Consider the following 19184-nt stretch of genomic DNA (forward strand, 5'->3'; position numbering starts at 1 on the left):
AGCGAACTTATTTCCTCAGGAGGGATGGTGTGGCTGAGGACATGCCCATAGTTGCTCACTCATTAAATCTATCTTCCTAAAAATAAGGACGTTTTCTTTCTGTTATGCAGTGACTCAGGGACCAAACAGAATTATGTGAACCATAAAAACTGTAGAGCTGCCGTGAGAGAATAGAAGGAAGGAAGAAGGAAGGAAGGAAAGTGGCCGTCTCTTGAGTCCTGTCCTCCGCGGCACGCAGAGCACCATGTTTCTTTCGGGAGAAAACACTATGTATACTTGCTCATCATCTGCTATGGAAGGATCTAACTTCTAAAACATTCTTTGGTAATTCTGTCCCAGCATTAGTCTAGTTCAACAATCACGTATACCACATTTATTTTAAAAATGAGATAATCTTGGGGCGCCTGGGTGGCTCAGTCGGTTAAGTGTCTGACTCTTGAATTCGGCTCAGGTCACGATCTCAGGGTCCTGGGATCGAGCCCGGTGTCTGGCTCCACATTGAGGGGGAATCTGCTTAAGATTCTCTCTCTTCCTTTCCCTTTCTGCCTGCCCCTTTCCCCGCTTGTGTGCTCTCGCTCTCTCTCTCTCAAATACATAAATAAATCTTAAAAAAAATACTTTTAAAAAATGAGAGAATCTTTTTGGATTTTTAAGACGCACACCCTGAACCATGGTATCCAGACTTACGGTAATACCTTCCCCCTGCTCCCAGGTTGGCAGAAAACAGACCCAATGCGGTATGTTTCCTCTTTGTTGAGACTGTCAAGGTGAGCACTTGGAGGGCCTAGACATACCGTGTTAGTGGACTCTGCAAGTCTATGTATTCAGGTGCTGCTTTTTCCCTTAATAATAATGCTGCCAGTCACGCATAAAACGTGGTTCTATTAGCATTGCTCTATATAGCTTTTACCTTTCCTGCTTATACGCTTTTTCCTGGTGTTCTGCTAGCAGATGCCCCCAAGTTGGGTCTATGCAATACATTTCTTGATAAAAAAGAGTGAGGAGTCAATCATTCAGATACTTTTAAATAACTGGGTAGCGGGCATTATGGACATGAGACAGAAGAACAATCGACTGCGTTGCTTTTGAGTCTCTATGTTTTGCCTTGTGTAACTTTTCACAGGGCTGTTCCGTGAGACACAGCCATACCTTAACCTAGTGGCATGTATCGGTAAATTGTATCGATCACTTAAGTTCAGAAGAGAAAACTCCTCTATTAACAAATGAACTCATCATTAGGGTATTCAGATGGTCTAAAATCAATACGTACAGAATTGGTTGACTCAATTAAAGAGACATATACTGAGAACACTTGCCCAAATATAAAAATGAATTGCTTAATTACAGCATTTAAATAGATTTCGCTGGAATGAGTAAAATAGCCAGAGGCTTGTGTTATCTCCTATAGGCTGGGGTTTCCGCTGGCAGCACACACGCATGGCCAGTACTGCTGATTAAGAGGAGAAAATGTCGCTCAGCATTTTGCAACACCTGGATGCCTCCCTGAATTTCTGACCTCACACTGAGGGCCTGCAATCTTTAGGAAAGCACCACCTATTGTACTTCCCCTCCGGATAGGGCCCAGAAGGAAATGTGGAAATGTCAGGTGTTTGAACCCTGAACTTACATGTCCCCTCTCCTTAGCACATTGGGCTTCTCCCATCTTCATGTCCGTCCTCACTCTTCCTGCGGCTGGGTGCTGGCTTCGGCCCTGCTACCGCTCCCCTGGCATTGGCCGCTGCCCCTTCGCTGCTCTGCCAGGTCCCCCGTCCTACCCCCTTGGATGCTCCACTTTCCTCCTGACTTTCTTGGAGTCCTCAGGACTTCCCACGGCTCAGCGAGTGACTCACCAGCCTCACCCACCCTGCCGCTCACAACGTGGCCAGTGCCAGCCGGACGCCAGCCTCCGAGCGCCTCCTGCCTGGCCCCGCGTGTGGAGTCTGCTCACGTGGCAACCAGCAGGAGTTCTTCAAGTGTCTTTAGCAAGATCCACGCATCAACTGGCGATCTGGTTTATAACTAAAGTTTCGATCTGTTGTGACTTAATGCAAAATGCACGGTGTTTGGTGAAGAAGCACGTCTCGCTCAGAAGAGTCTTCTGTCGACGTGAGTCATTCCCTAAGTGGGGTAGATACGGAGACCCCAGGCACAGCATCTTGGCATTGGCCGCAGTTATTTATTCTCCCCACTAGAAGGGCCCGTGTAAGAGGCCCTCAGTTACTCTATTCCCCGGGGGTTTGTGGATTTGAAAATTCAATCCCCCCTGCCGGCCAATCTGAGCCCTCTTGCCCCCGGTGCTAGAGGGACCCTCCTCGCAAAATGACATGCGTCTTGTGGTGGGAGACAATCAGTACCTAACAGAGACGCTCTCCTTACCACGTGTGGCCAGGAAAACGGGAAGGATATTCTCAGTGAATGGTAGGTACCCCATGGAATAAAAGTAGTCTACGACCTACATGGGAGCACCCTAACCTATTCAGTGAGGCTTTCTGTCTCGTCAGAGCACGTTATACTCTGGGCAAGAACGCCACATCCACCATTATCCACATACCTGTATTAGAAAACCCACTAGTCTCCCACCTGTGAGTCTCCTTTCCTCTCACACTGCTACCACACTCGCAAGACTTCTGACACCATATATACGAGGGGCTGTTCCCCACACCAAGCAGTTCTGTGTCACACCGGCTGAGTGTCCTACAATTTCACTCACTCCTGATACTCTCTCCCTAGGGATGATGTCAAACCTTACAGGCGAAGGGCTCAGTCTCACAAGACTGCCTCCCACTTCAGATGCTCATGGCAGGCCCAGGTTGTCACCTTTCATTCTAACCGATTGGCTATAAACCAGAGGTTCCCACAACCCCCTCGTCAGGTTTGACTAATTGGCTAGAGTGGCTGACAGAACTCGGGCCAACAGTTTACTTTTGTCTACCAGTTTGTTAAAGGACATGATCCAAGAGACAGGTGGACAGCCATGTGAAGACATACACAGGGCAAGATTTGGGTGGGTCCCAAGTGTCAGAGCTTCTGTCCCTGTGGACTTGGGGTTCATCACCCTCCCAGGACATGGATGTATTCACTCACCCGGAACCTCTCCAAACCCCATACTATTGGAATTTTATGGAGGCTTCTTCACATAGCTATGATTGTTAATTCAAGTTTCTGGCCTCTCTCCCCTCTCCAGAGAAGTGTGTGTGTGTGTGTGTGTGTGTGTGTGTGTGTGTGTGTGTGTGTCAGGGGCAAGTGGGGGAAGAGGGCTGAAAGTTCGAAGCTTCTAATCATGACTTGGTCTCTCTGGTGAGAAGCTCCCATCCAAGAGCCCACACAGAGTTACCTCCTTAGAACACTCCTATCCCCAGCGGATTCCAAGGGGTTTCGTGCCCTGTGTCAGGAACTGGGGTCAGAGACCAAACGTCAGAACAGAAGATGCCCCTGGTGCTCTTAGCACTTAAGAAATGGCAAGGGTCTTGGAAGCCCCATGCTAGGAAGCAGGCACAGAGACCTATATATCAAGGTACATTTTCTATTATCTCAGAACACCAAATGCCAACTGACTTCCCTGTCCCCCAGTGTCCTACTGGCAACACAAGGCAGCTGGAATCAGGGCTCTCTAGGGCCATCGTAAGGCCTGGCAGCCTACATTCACACACAAGTACTACAGTCTCTATATACGTACACGACTCGGGGATAAATGTGGAACCTGAGCCTACCTCCATTAGCAATACACAGGATCGACTATCAAGTTCATAAACGTTTCTATCTACTGTTCCAGAGAGTCCTGTGTGGTACTCTGTGAAATACGGGTTATGCCATCCCATACATTTTGGAAGCATCTGCTGCTTTTATCTGCCTATCTACTTGAATTCTGAGGGGTTAATCTTAGGTTGGTAGCTAATCTGAAATTTGGATACCTCTTCTGTGTATTTACAGCACCTACGCTCTTTGCTCTTACTAAATAAATAGAAATATATATCTCTATAGCTCTCTATATCTCTATATATCTGCTTAGGAATAAGATAGATTCTGTTTCTCATTCAGGACAACATCCTGGGTGTTTGTAGCCTGCATGGTAGCTTTTCCATCAGATGGCAGATATTTGGGGAACGGAGTAAAAAGCCTTCTTGGGCCCTAAACCAAAGCCCCAGAATATTTTTCAAAGCCAGCACATAAATTTCAAAATCTCACATTTTCCGGCTGGCAGTGTTTTATTATCCAGCTTTTACTGGAGATGTTCATATGCTAGAACCCTGATTAAATTCAAGACTTGGAAACTTCCAATAAACTTCCGGGACACATGGTACACTGCTTGGGGTTTGCTGGCTAATGACTCCGAGCCAGAACCTCCAGGCTCCAAGCAGCGATCTGGGACCCAAATTGGGGCAGCGAAGAGGCCTGAGAAAAAGAACATGCTTGGACCAAGCGAAGGGTGGGATGAGAGTCCAGACGGGACCAGCCCAGGGGCAGTGACAAGGGCAACTTCAATTCAAGTCACCTTAGTGATTCCCAGCTTCCCGGAGGTGGCTGCTACCCCTTCGTCACAGACAGGTGCTGTGGTCATCCCTGTTCTACACGAGAGTCACCTTCCCTGAAATAATGGGTCAAACCCACTTTTGCTTCTGGTTGGCTCCTAGGGCACGCAGCCCCCCCTCACCCGCGCCTGTGGGAGGAATGTTCAGCTGAGCAAAGGAGCCAGGGGCTTTGCAGTCGGAATGCTCAGAGATGGATAATTCCTAAGTTGTCGTGGACATTAGCCAGTATCTGGTCACCAGCTGTGACAAGCAGCACACGTGAAAACATGGTGCTTCTCTGCATCTGTGTGCTCTAAGCATTTCTTTGAGATTACAATAAAAAGGCAATCTATGGAGATTACAAGTCAAAATATTTGGTTCTAAAAGTAGAAGAGCTAATTACAATGAAAAAAATCAGCACGCAGGTTTCTAAACAGTCACAGACTTGCCTGGAGCATATTAAAAATCACATCATCTAAGCCCTAAGCAGTTTCTTATTAATCTAGTCTCTATGCTAATACAGCCAAATGGGAAACACAATCTGGGGAATATGAAGGCCAATGTTATTCTATTAACCTTGTATGTTATCCTATTTACTTTCCTGTCTTTAATGAATAAATTAAAATGTCCTCTCATTCTCTAATTGCTGGATAGTTAGGGCATGGCAACGTACGGATTTATTCAGCTACATTCTCAACGTTAACTGCCCAAACTCTATCATTTTGTGGGGGATATCAATGAAAGGCAAAGACAGATAAACTGTTTACATTAAAAGACTCTATCAAAGTTATTTTGCACCTGGTTTCATCCTAATCCATCTGCTGTTTGTCTAGCTCTGACAGGCTGACCTCTCTTGCTGTGTATGCCATATTGATGTCATTACGGAAGGGGGCCTTTCCCAGCCTTTCTGCTGATAACAAAGTAAATGGAAATGCAGAGAAAACCCGGGGAGGTAACAACTTGTTCAGCATGATGAGGGAGAACTGTAGCTAAAACAAGAGAACCGATTACAGCAGGGAAGGGTGTCTGTTGTCACAACGAACGCGTTCGCGACAGCCACATCAGCTTCTAAAGAGCCGGCTGATAGCAGGAGCAAGATGTATTGCATTGTTTTCATTAGCAAACTTTAAACGTGAACGTGGGCTTGAGCTTAGACTGACTACTGTGTTTTGAAAGTGTAATGTGCATCCCAGGTGGAGGGAGCACATCCCCAAAGTGGCCAGAACGTTCACATGTTCTGCTACGGTGGAGCTCAGCTCATCTGCAATGGTCTCAGAACGACCTGGCCAGGGAGCTGGCCCAACAGTAACAAAAACAAACAAGCAAAACTGGATCAAACATAAAACCAAAATCAAGATCCTGGGTTAAAAGCAAGCTACCTGTGTGTGAGTGATCTTTAGCCAAAAAATACAATTACAAAATGGAGGGCAAGGGCTGAGAAGACACGATTTTTCAATATATGTTAACATGTTTGCGGTGCAGCCCCGCCACCCGCACCCAGCTGAAAAGTCCACACATGCCCACGAACATGCTTTGAATGAAGCGCACATCTCTAAGGGTGTGAGAGCGATCCTTAGGAAGAAAAAGAAAAACGATCCCGTTAAATAAAATGGGCTACGGAGGGGCTACTTGCAACGATGTATCCAGACACAACTCATTGGAATGCCTTTGTGCTCAAAGCAAATCTGAATTGTTCAGGTCTGTTTTTAAAGCACCAATGCCACTCTAAGCTAAGTAGTTGAGCCTGGTCCCTAAGCGAACATTTCCCGTCACCGTACTCACTCTCTAAACTTCCTACGGAGCTAAATGAAGTCCTCTAATGTTTCAGTCTAATTCACATTAATAACACGATGGTATTAATATTAAAATGCCCTAAAGGCGGCTTCTAACAATACCCATTTCTTTACAGCCTTTGTATTTCTAAAGTCTGCTGTTTCTGATGCCAGTCTGAGATGGCCAGGGCCCGAGACAGCCCTGCTCAGATCCAGCCTGGCTTCAGAGCCCAGGCCCCCCAGACCGTCCTGCTGGCAGAGCACAAGGCCGCACGCCGAGAGCTGCGCAAACCAAACTTCATGTCATCATTTGCTGAAACGTTAAGAAGACGTTTGCCTGGTTCTGCTGGAGGGAGCTCTGGAGTTTGGCCACCACACATTCTAGAAGTCTTTGGGATAGGTCAAATTGTGGATAGTTTAAAACTTTAAAGACAGCAATTTTAATAAATCTGTCAATACAATTTCTTTGTTAAGAAAACATTTGAGACTGATTAGGCTGCTTATTGAAAGAGAAGCACAGGGCCTATATCTTTAGATCTTTTATTGAACTGCAAGCTGTAAACGAACATTGATTCCAGGTTTAACTCCTCATTTTCAGGGGTCCTTCAAGTCCCAAGAAGGAGACGAAGACACATTTGATGCCAAGGAAAACGGCAGGTTCAGTGGGACAAGGTGAGGGCCCGCAGAAGACCCCACACGTATGTGCTCTCCAGAAGCCTGGCTGACGGGGGCACGCCACCCTAGCCAAACACCAGCGGATGCACCATGGCCTCACTGCCTGCCGCAGACGCCTGGCTGGAAAATGGCCATTCAGTAAGTGTGGTGTGGGGAAGGCCAGGGTGGGGTTTTAGACCTGTGAGGCCCAGAGCGGCAGCTGAGAGGTAGAATTGTAGTCAGCCGCCCAGCGGACATCGTGGAGCTCCTGATCGCGTTAGTGACGGCCAACTTTGAAAAACGGAACGTACCGCTACACGGATGTTTACGCAGACACTAAGTACAGAACACTGTATCCCATTCAAACCCTGTTCTGAAACATTCCAACGTCCAATGTCGACCTCAAGGGATGATTTCCCACTTTGGGGAAGCTCTGAGAGAACGCCACGGTGAGGACAGCATCACAGCATACCCTGTCTTTCTCCAGGGCAGGGGGAGACAAAGGAAGAAGTATAATCGGAAGGTATGACTCAGCTGTCCACCCACGTCAGTCCCCTGAAGAGAAGCTCTTGTTTAGGGCCACATAACTTTCCTGGAAGAGACTTGGTGCAGTGTCATTAGCAACCTGGCCTTTCTTCCTGTGATGTCTGGTTTAATGCTTGTCAGGGGTCAGAGGCAAGGAAAGGTCGCTCACACCCAGTGAATGCCTTTGGGGGAGGCAGTTAAACACATCCTAACTGCTCTTATGGTGTTTGTGCACAGGGCCTGCTCGGCCTAGCCAGTGGTGGGTAGGGAGGGAAGAGGGGGGAGGTCGTTCTGATTAGGAGTGACTTGGGACTGAGATGCCATCACAGAAACTGACACACCTGTGTTTCATTTTCATACATGCATTGGAAATGCATTTTCTTGGGGTCCTGTATGCTGCAAACTCTAGCATAAAGTCTTAGGAGCTTTTGGAAAAGACTGGTGTCTACTCTCAGTAAGCCTGGACAATTCAGATCTCTATGTACAACAATCCAGGTACAACGATCATGGCTGAAATGATTTGAGACAGTCTCCAGAAAGCCGATGGCTTTTTCATTGGACTATGTCTGCACGAATGTAGCCACCAGGTTCTGAAAAAGTTTCTAAGGATAATGTCAGCTCAAAGGAATGGTAGGGTTTGGCCCCTTGGACACCATACTGAATGTACTCATGCATTTGTTTCTATGCTTTCCCTCCAACCATCCTGCCAAAAATAGAAACCTCCTGCAATTTGATAGCTCAGACCGGAGGCCCAAACCTACCAAAGGTTGACTAGTGAGGTTCCAATAAGACAGAGCACCTAACTTAATATCTATCGGGCCCAGAGCAAGGGCGGCTCCGTAAATGGGAGCTCTCAGCACCCCTCCTGACGCTGCACAAGATGAAATCAGAGTACCGTATATCACCGCAGTACGACATTACCTCGCCTGAAAGAGGCAATTCGAATAACTGAAAACAGGTGTTTGGACAAAGACATACACACCCGTGCTCGTAGCAGCAGTATCTGCAGTAGCCAAAAGGTGGGAACATCAACACGTCCATCGACTGATGAACAGATAAAGAAAAGGCAGTATATCCGTACGACAGAGTATCATTCAGCCATAAAAAAGAATAAAGTACTATCTATGCTACAACCTGGATGGACCTAGAAAACATTTCAGCAAGTGAAAGAAGCCAGTCACAAAAGGTCTCATCCTGCGCGACTCATTTATGGGAAACAGGCAAACCCATAGGGACAACAGATAAGTGGCTGTCAGGGGCCGAGGGAGGGGAAACGGGGAATCACTGCCTCATGTATGTGGGATTTTCTTCCAGGGTGATGAAAATATTCTGGAACTGGGGACAGCTGCACCATCTTGGGAATATACCAAATGCTACTGAACCGCACACTTTTAAAATGGTGAATTTTATGTCATGTGAATTTGACTGTAATGAAAAAAAAAGGAGAATAATTTCAATGCACCCCTCTTTGAAAAAAAATGTGAGGCCTCATAAAACCAGAGCTCACCAGACACTGCTTGGCACTGTCCCTTCTGCTACTGCACGACCATTCTCTCTTGGTCCTTCGGCTTGCTGCCTTTTCACGAGTCCTCAAACACTATAAGGAGGGCTCATTTGTAAATGTTTATAACCTTGCATCTACTTCTTGCTTCCAGGGCCCAGTGAGGGGGATAAGTTGTCATTCTGCCCTACCCTGGATCTCCCAGTTCCACCTCCCCTTCAGATGAGAAGCTCGGTTGGTGAACGCATGACTGGGCTACGGGCGGCACCAGCCAGGATTATCTGATGGGCTCAGGACCGACACAAAGTCACCGAACACACATCCTAAAAACCCAGATGAGTGGGGCCAGTGGAGCAATGCTACACCTTCAGGTAAATTCAGAATAAAACAATTTGAGAAGCTAACAAAGCAGATTGTGTTTATGTGATCAGATGGAGAGGAAGTCGATGTGCAAAGTCTACTCTTACTTATTGTTGATTACTGCTTTAAACACTTCCATTAAAAAGCAATGTCGCATCTGTCAAAATCAATGATCTAGATTTTTTTTTGTTTTATTTACCAACACTGTGCTCATCACTGCTGTATTAAATGCAGAAGGCAGGAATAACAGACAATGGAATTTCAGCGTGCATGTTGCATCAGCTCTGAAGCCCATGACCCACGTAGGACAGGGCTGCTTGCATTCAGGACAGGCACAGCACACCCCTGGGAGATGATGGGGCTTGCTCTTGACAAGGCCCCACAGTGCAAAGATGCAACTGTCACATATTGCCAAAAACGCAGGTGGAATAAGGAGGAGAAAGTAAAGGCGAGTCAGGAATTGGCCACATAACATTGCAAATGACCTCAATTTTATTTTATTGTATTGTATTTTTTTTTCAATTTTAAAATTATACCAAATGGTGGGAGTTCCAGTGCGGCAAACGACTATATATGAGAATGAATAGGTGAGTCCTGAGAGTTTTTCCTAAGCTTTTCTTTGCTCACTCCTCACTACACATTTAGTGAATATGGAATCCCATATTTTTTTAAAAAAGATTTTATTTATTCACTTGAGAGGAGAGAGAGAAAGAGCACACAAGCTGGGGGCTAAGGAGCAGAGGTAGAAGCAGGCTTCTCGCTGAGCAGGGAGCCTGACGCGGGGCTCGATCCCAGGACCCTGGGATCATGACCTGAGCTGAAGGCAGATGCTTAACCGACTGAGCCACCCAAGCGCCCCTGGAATTCTGTATTTGAGAACTGTCCTGGCATACCAGTGCATGAACATGCCTGAAAACAGTCTGCTTTCAGTTTCCTAAGGCAGCAGACTTCGCTGTAAAAAGAACTTGGTCAGGTACTGGCTTTAAAAAAAGGCGCTCCTTCTGTGTTGTTCATCCGAGGTTATAAACACACCAAGAAGGAGCCCACATGAAAGACAGTTGTGCCACAGAGAAAACGCACACGCACTGCTGACACCACACGCTGCACTGCCGCTCTCACGGTTCACAAACGATACTTGGCCTTTTCAAGGCAACAAGTCCAATCTCACTGGAAATGCTGCAACTACGTTTCCGCCATCTCGTTTGGTGGTAAGCACTGTAAATACTTACAACACCGAGTGGATGAAGACGGGGCGGCAGCAAGTTTTTGCAGGGCTCGCATTTAGGCCCTAATTAAGGAACAGCGTGGGCTGTAAGCCTCGCATCGGGGTCACTAAAGGCAAGTTACACCTCACCTGAGACAACGCGTAGTCCAAGGGAGGGAACGACAGTCTTGCTTACTGACAACCTGTACGTGTGTTTGAAAGCAGTTTTCAAGAGCTCAGCCTCTCCTCCCTGTAGCTTGAATGAAACTCTGAGCTGATTCCGCCTGTGCCGGGACACTGTGCCTAGCTTTGTTTCCTTCCTTCTCTCCGCAGCCCGGAGCTGAAGCCGAGGGTCTGCTTGCGATGGCAAAACCCTTCCGGTCCTTTATGCTCCCTCCCCTTAGGCCCCGGAGCAAGCATGAAGCTCTGCGTACCTGGTAGAGCTCAGTGGCCGTGCAGTGAGTGGCCAAGGTCTTCACAGGCTCAAGGTCGTCTTCATCACTGCTCAGCTTCAGGTCGTCCTCAAGCATCCTACAAAAAAAGCAGGGTGATGTTCGTGTTAGAAAGCATCTTTTCGAAATCATCCTCAGATCCATCTTGCAATGAGGATAAAATATTGGAGCTATGATCTGACAGCTGCAATTCTGTCAAAGGTGCAGAGGGAACCGAGATTCTTTCAGCTAATTAGATATTTGAGCTCTTATATTTATGTCATACGCCACACACATCTTCCCTCTCTACCTTCCCCTAAATCAAGGGGAAAAAAGGACTATTTCAGCATCTCCAGAGATGACTGGAGTCTATATATTTTTACTACTGAAAGTGTAATAAATGTACTGATCAATCACTGTGGAGTGGAACGTGGCACTTGATCGCTACAGGAAAAGATGCTCTGCGTCTCCTGTGAAAGAATCGGGGCAGGGGACCAGCTCCCGGCTCTAGAGGCTGTTGTCGCAGCCTGCTGGGGCTCTCCGGATGACAGAGGCAAAAGGCCCAGTGACCTTCCACTGCCTCACGGTGCCCAGTGCACCGTGGCAGCTCTGTGGCCACAAAATAGCTGGGCAAGAAATGGCTGGTCATTAACCTTTTGATATATGACCGATCGCTTCCTGTAAAATGTGATCCAAGAGATGTAAGCCCTTGATGTGGATGAGAAATCTTTCTCTCCTAGGGCAAGGTACCTGAAAAATACGAGTGGTCCGAATTTGGCGATGAACTAGCCCTTTCAAAATTGTTTATCGAACACACAGAGCCTCTTGTTTCTATGGCGCCACCCCTCTATTCCCAAACTCGAGCCACAGCAGAAAGAGTGCCTTATTATCTTAAAATTCCAGTTACACACAGCCTTCAAAGGCCAATCGGTGTTAATATTTCTATGTATTAAATACAACTTTTAGACCTCATTCCCAGCCTTCCGATGGGGACAGTCCCAGCTTCCTTGGACGGATGGCCATTTTCTGAGCATGCTTTGCCCTTTCTTGCTTCCAGACTCCGAATCAGGCTCAGCTCACAGGCTAGAATTTCCTTCTTCAAGTCTGAAAATCCTATTTTGCTTCCATAGCTCAGCAAGATCCCACCTCCTCCACAAAAGCGTTTGAGAAAGGACCCCCCCACCTCCAAAAGAACACCTTTTCCTTCTGTCTCACCCCCGGCTCCAGCTGGATCATGGCAGTGTCTTCTCCACCGAGTGTCCCCACACCAGTCCCTCATTCCCGTGTGGGCTGCAGTTGCAACTTACTCACTTCTGTCTTCGCAGAAGTGATACAGTCTGCCACCCTCGTTTTGCAGGCAAGGAAAGAAAGGCTCAGAGAAGGTAAGTGCTCTGCACCAGGTCACACAGCTAGTTGTGCTAGAGCCAGTCCTAGAACTCCCATCTCCTGAGTTCTGCCTGGATGTCTTCTGCAGAAGGGAAGTTGGAAGGCAAAAGGCAACTTCCTGATAAACAAGGGACTACATTAATGTAGAGGTTACGTGCAAATGTTAGGAAGAGATTCAGGTCAGAGTGGGTGTCCACTCTTAAGTCTCTAAAGAAGGCATGGCTACCCACTTTCATGCTCAGCCACATAAGACCAGGATATGTTCACTGAGGTCTGAAAACCAAAGACTGATATAAAGAATGATTGGTGGGAAGGATAGCTGTTAGAATTGGTTTCAGGTAAACTAAACTTGCAGGATTTATGACTGTCCTTCATGAGACTAATGGATGTTTTGAAGATCTTAGAGAAGAAGACAAAATGTATCTTCCCATTTCTTTTGCAGTTGCAGGCCGATGACTGTGAACAAATAATTCTTCACAACACATTGTGGCAAAAGAAGACTGTATCGTTCTCGTAAGCTATAGGACTCAAATATTTTAAAACTACCCATGCTGGTCATAAAGAGTTTCATTTTCCGTGAGCGTGTATGTGTGTGTGTCTGTGTGTACCTCAATACACGTAGGCAATGTCTACGTGTTAATTTCCATAGAAGTGTTGGGTAAAACAAATTATCAACAATTCCTTCCATTCAGAAAATCCATTTATGTGTCACAGAAAGTACTAAGTATTTGACCAAAAGCTTGTAATTTGGACCCTCTGAAGGAGGGGCTATCATTAGCCCCATATTCCAGACTGAAACACTGAGGCTTAGAGAGGCAAGGAACTTGCTCATGATCACACAGCTAGGAAATCATGGAGGCAAATATGGAATTCAGACCATCTCCAGCCAGAACTTGAAAGTATATAATGTCTTCTTAGAAGGCGCAATTTACAAAGGATAGTATATTAAATAAAATCACCAGCAACAACAAAAAACCAACAAAACATATTGACATGGAGTCAAGATATTTGGATTCAACTGCTGGCTAGTCATAAACTCTGATATCTTGGGAAAGTCATATACTGTCTCTGAACCTCATCTGTGTCCCTTGTCTGTTACATGGAATGACAATTAAACTCTTTCACGGGGCAGTGGCAGTGGTGAACATAATATCAACTAAAGCACGTGAAATGCTTTATGAAAGTACAAAATGAACGCAGGGTATCATAGGTTTGGAAAGACGTCATCCCAGTTAGAAACAACGTACATCATTAACACTGCTAACAAGTAATCACGAGCAAAGTCTTCGTGAGACTTTGTTCTCATCTTCATTTGCTGAACAATTTGAAGGTAAGCTTCATGGCGCCCCATGGTGACCCAGGCAATGTCTCACAAAGTCTCAAAGCTGGACCCAGAAATGGGCTTGTGGCCTTCGGGCTACTCTTCTTCAGGGAGAACTGGCACATCCAGAGCCAGAATTTAGAGACTTGAAGTCAATGGTTATTTTACTCTTCAACCAACAGAAATGAAAGTCCTCCCAATGTACAATTTTGGAAATAGGCAACCAATCTCCATAGTGATTGACATTAAACACCCCCCCCCATGCAACAAGCTCAGTATGGATTTGGTTATTAATAAAGGCCAATTTGATGCATATATTCCAGTCCTGGTAAACACAAGTCGAGAAGTAACTAGGAAGGCAAACGAGCATTCGTTATCTCTGGAGGTGTTACGCATTCATTTCATTCTGCTCCTTCACTGACCTATTAAGCTTTATTCTTGAATATACATGTGCTTGTTTGCATTTCCCTCCATAGCTAATACTGAACATTACTCTAGGGAAAGAGGACGATTATGAAAGATTTTGGATTTAATTATTATAGCAGCACCATTCACACCCACTGCAGTTAAGTTAGTCTCAGCAGAAAAATGGTAAGTTCTTTTCACGAGGTCACAACTCCATAGATAAATTCATCACACACTGGGTATCCCACAGTGTGAGAAATCATGCTCACATGTACGCCTGTGTGTATAATCTTTAAACATGACAATTGTTCTTCCGGTTTTCAATGAGATGAAAACAGAACAAAGTAGGCCTCCTTAGTGACTTTAGATATTTGTTCAGGATCTAGCAGTTCATGGTGCCTGTCTCTGTGCGAAAACGCTCTGGTTTTTATTTTTACCACAACTTATAATGTCTTTTTCTTTTAAAGATTTTTTTTTATTTGACAGAGATGGAGACAGCCAGCGAGAGAGGGAACACAAGCAGGGGGAGTGGGAGAGGAAGAAGCAGGCTCATAGTGGAGGAGCCTGATGTGGGGCTCGATCCCATAACGCCGGGATCACGCCCTGAGCCGAAGGCAGACACTTAACCGCTGTGCCACCCAGGCGCCCCCACAACTTATAATTTCTATATCATTTAGAAGTAAAATGGTCCCAACAACTGTGTCAACAAAACCAAGTCCTTGCCCTGAAGAGATGGTCCTATAGAAGCTCAAATAACGAAATTTGGGGCAGATGAGAGAGAATGAGCAAAGAGAAGATCGTGGGGGCCCTGGGGAAGGAAGGGAGAGTTGTGCCCAGGGTCATCTCTGTTCCTAACTCTCTGGGTCTCAAGCTAAACCTGGTGACCTCAGAGGGCTCTTTGTACTGGGACAACCCAGGACACGATGCTGTGACAGGCCTTATGCGAGTTATAACCGTAAAATCATAAGATCACTCTCTATAAACCCTGCCACTTCACATAGTGGAATGCTTATGTGATTCTGAAGAGGAAAAAACAGGAGGCTTGGAACATTATTACAGAAGGTTCTATGGCAATGGAGCCTTTAGTTAGGTTTGCTCTCTTGAACTAGTTAGTCCAACTCTTTGAATCTTAATTTTCTCACATGTTAAAATGAGCAACAATAATACGTTACTTCGGAGAGTTTGGGAAGGATCAGAAAAAGCAAGTTTGTACAGATTGCCTAGGAGTCAATATAAGTAGCTATTGTTGGCATCCTGGTCATTATTGCTATTGTCATTATTACCACCTGAGAAATGGTGCTTTACAGATTGGAACAATAACATAAAAGGCTCTGCTGGTGACCCAAAGACTGGTAGAGGTATCAAATAGCAAGCATCATTGGATGCCTGATGAGGCATGGTTCAGAGATCCTTAAGGAGTTTGGAAAGTTTCAGCGCTTGTTTACTCTTCAAGAATGTTCGAAACCCATCATGGCTGTTTTGGGTTTCCTAAGATCCTCCTAGAGTGCTTAAGATTCCCTGGAGATTTGAATGCCTATTGTAAGATGAAACACACAGTTCCAAGTGAGAGTTTAAAAAACAGGAGTGGCCCTGATACCTTGTTCCTTCTATCTGTGGGGGGACCTGTAGATTCAGGGAAATGAGCCAAAGATGGACCACACTGGAAGCTGGGCTCACCTTGAGCACCTTGTCTTTGGGCATGCCACTCTTAGGAGGCATTTCCAATATACAGTGCCTCTAACTTTTGTATAAAAGGCAGGGCTTCAGAGGCTGTTAGTTGATCCAGAATCCTTGCTCAGAAGCAACCTCAGAGCCCTGAAAGTGTAGGTTGCAAGCCTACACAGTGCCTTTTTGTGAATTACAAAATGGTGCCCCTCTGGGCATACAGCTTATCAGGCGCGCCACTTGATACGGGCTGGATTCCAGCTTTCAAGTATCTGTGGAAAGAGCTACAATGCTGGTGACCAACACTCTGACAGACCCTGGCTCCTACAGCTGGAAGTGCCTGGAAGGATTATCTACTTCACTTTGTTACCCACTGGAAATATCTACAACATCCCCAACACGTGGCCAGAAGCCATTGTCTGGTGGGTAGCGGGCCATACCCTTCTATTGTTCTGGAGCTTTAATTGTCAGAAAGTTCTGCCAGCTAGGAATTGCCCTGTGTTTTCTCGGAGCTTCCATGTGGTAGCCTGAGTCTTGTTTTCTATAGTCCACACTGGGAGCCTGGACTTGGCATGGTGTTGAGGACAGAACCAGTGCTGCTGTCCACATTGTGCGGCGGCAGGTTTGGGGATGGAGGTGGGGGCTGGGGGTGCTGCTTCGCTCAGGTTTTGGGCTCTAAACAAAAATTAGGAACCATCTTACTGTGGGCCCTCTTCTGGAATAGTAACTTAGCCCTACTGACTCCTTGAAGGGCACTTCCTCTTCATGAAGTACGCTGGGAGGAATGAAACACGACTGGTTTAGAATTACTCAGGGAATTATATATTTTCCTACCCAGTGCAATGTAGTCTCTGTAGCACTGAATCATTTGTTGGTAAGCAAGGCAGGAGAAGAGGAAGAGGCGGTGATATTTTTCAAAGCACTCACTCTGTTTCCCTGAGGTAAGGGTGCTCAGGCTTTTTTACTTGGGAGAAGCTGCATTTAATTTTCTCAAGGTTTTAACTTAAAAGTCGGCTCCCATGACCAGCCCTCTGGAATCCTGGAAAATCCCAGTCTGAGGGCCATGGCAATGAAAAACAGTTTGAAGATCTCGACTAGCTTCAATAGGGATAAATCTCCCAAGATCTGTCAGGTGGGACCCTCTAGCCCAGTGCTCCCCAGTGGGCCCACAGCCTGGGTCTAAACTAGATGATGCACCCTGCCCCGGGCATGCAGATCAGAGAAGGAGTGTCTTCTGTAGCTGATGGCCCTCCATCCAAACCAGCCCTCCCTCCATTCTTAAACTTCCATGAGTTAAGAATGGTGTTTACCTTCTTGAATGGTCAAAGAAAACAAAATCAAAAGAAGAATGATATTTCATGACATATGAAAATTATATGGAATTCAAATTTCATTATCCATAAGTAGAGTTGTGTTGGAACACAGCCATGCCCATTCATTTGCATATGGGCTCTGCTTTTGTGCTATGATGGCTGCGTTCGGTAGCTGTAACAGAGAACACACGGCCCAGAACACCCGGAATATTTACTACCTGAGTCTTTACATACAAAAGTTTGCAGATCCCCTGCTCTAAGCCAATGGTTTTCAAGCCCTCTTCAGTTCAAGAATCCTTCCCCTGCCCAGTGAAATCCAAATGAAAAAGAGATTAAGGTAATACTGTTTCCCTCACAGCCAGGTTTGGGGGCGGGGGCGTCTGGAGTGCCCCAAGGACTAGAGGAACACAGTGTGGAAACAACTCAGCTGCTCAAGTCTTATTTTGGGGAGTAATTCTGGGTCCACGGATATTGCATAGAATTTAGTTAGAGAACCCAAATTTTTGTTATGTACCCTCTCTGAACCTCGGTTTACTCCCCTGCGCAATGGGAATGAAATAATATGCCTCTCGGAGATCAGGAAATGCCGACCAGTCAGTTTGGGCAGAGTGCTGAGTACATAAAAGGCAATAGTAGGAAAAAAGAAAAAAAATAAATATCCTTTTTCTAGATGTGCATGGGGTATGTATGGATTTATATCTGTACTGTGCACATAAGCCAAAGCTAGTGCATGAGCCTTGATAGATATGACTATTGACTTGTACCCAACTGCACCTCTTCGACCTTGGACTTCCTTAGAATTGATCACCTAAATTCAGTACCATACCAATTTTCTGCTCCATGGTCATTATTTTGAATTTGATTTTCATTTTCTTGGTATATTTCTCTGGGTTATATAATTTTCTCCCAATGCGGGAACTCAAGTTATCATGCAAATGACAAACTGCCTAATAGAATTCAGATGGCTTTCAATCATGTTACACACAGCATAACACTACTGTATCATTTTTCAGGGGTGTGTGTGTAAAAAACATCTAAGAGTGGATTTCCCCAGAGAAGACCATAGCCTAGTGAATCCATCTGGCCTTGAAATCAAATGCTGAGATAATTCCAAAGGAGAAAAGAGAATCTTTTGACTTAAAAATATCTAAAGCATGGATCTTGATATTTGAAATTGCACTTGTCAGTAGGACCGTACAAGTCATCTTGAACGAACTTTCTTTGAGTCATACTGGGCAACAGAGAGTCATTTGAGTGCATTAGGAGAGATTCACCCAAGACTATCCACTGGGCCCAATATGTGCAGGTGAGACACAGCCGCAGCCCTGAAGGGCACAGGCTGTAGAGCTGGTCTGTGCTAATTTGAACTCCAGCTCTAAAACTTATCAAGTGTGGACTTGGGCAAGTTACCGAACTTAGAGCTTCAGTGTTCTAATCTGTAAAATGGAGCCAATAATAGTACCTAGTTCAGAGGGTTCTTACATATGTAAAATGGTTGGCAAGCAGTCAATAATGACTGCTACTGTCATTATTACTTGCCTGACTGTGCTTGAAACATAGTCATGGGGAAGGAACCAGGAGTAGGAAATGGTCCCTCCCCCTAATAAGCTGCCCTTTAGCAAGGACAAAGGCTTCATAAACAAAAAATGACAATGTCTTCAATGTTACACAGGCTGGTCAAGCTACAAGGAAGCAGTGGTCTTCGAGCAATGCCCTGAAGACAGATGAACTGCCAGGGGAGTAAGAAAGGAAAGAACAGCCTATGGAAAACAAACAGAGGTACCAAAAGACTTGAGGTTTCGAGAAGAGTGGGCCACTTGGTTTGGCTGGAGTATACTACGAGTAGGTACTACTGAAAAGGGGGGCGGAGTCTAAGGAGGTGGGCTGGGATGAGACTTTTTCCAAAGAATGGGGAGGGGGGCAACCAAAGTTTTTAGATGGGGGTTGGGGGGTGCAGAGAGCATGGAAGGTCAGCAGTAGAGATCTCTGAGAGCAGAGACTATAAACTGACTGGAAAAAGAGGGTTGCAAGGAAACTGGTCAGACCACCACTGGAGTGGCCCAGGTGGCAGAGGGTGGTGGCCTGGGCCAGGGCACAGTGAGCATGGAGAAGAGAAGGGACCAGATTCTAGAAACAGGT

The 19184-nt window shown here is 45.9% G+C and overlaps 1 protein-coding gene across 5 annotated transcripts in view; it reads right to left on the minus strand.

Moving 5' to 3' along the window:
* The window catches only part of AFF2 (ALF transcription elongation factor 2), a 453109-nt gene that overhangs the window by 90836 nt on the left and 343089 nt on the right, over positions 1-19184 (minus strand). For all 5 annotated transcript variants that reach the window (XM_087859684.1, XM_087859681.1, XM_087859683.1 and 2 more), the window contains one exon: positions 10959-11055. In XM_087859684.1, the coding sequence (XP_087715810.1) occupies positions 10959-11055 (97 nt within the window). The remainder of the gene's footprint in view (positions 1-10958; positions 11056-19184) is intronic.

Source organism: Ursus americanus, chromosome X (genome assembly GCF_024610735.1).
Source record: "Ursus americanus isolate L20-20 chromosome X, mUrsAme1.1.p, whole genome shotgun sequence".
NCBI classification, from domain to species: Eukaryota; Metazoa; Chordata; class Mammalia; order Carnivora; family Ursidae; genus Ursus; species Ursus americanus.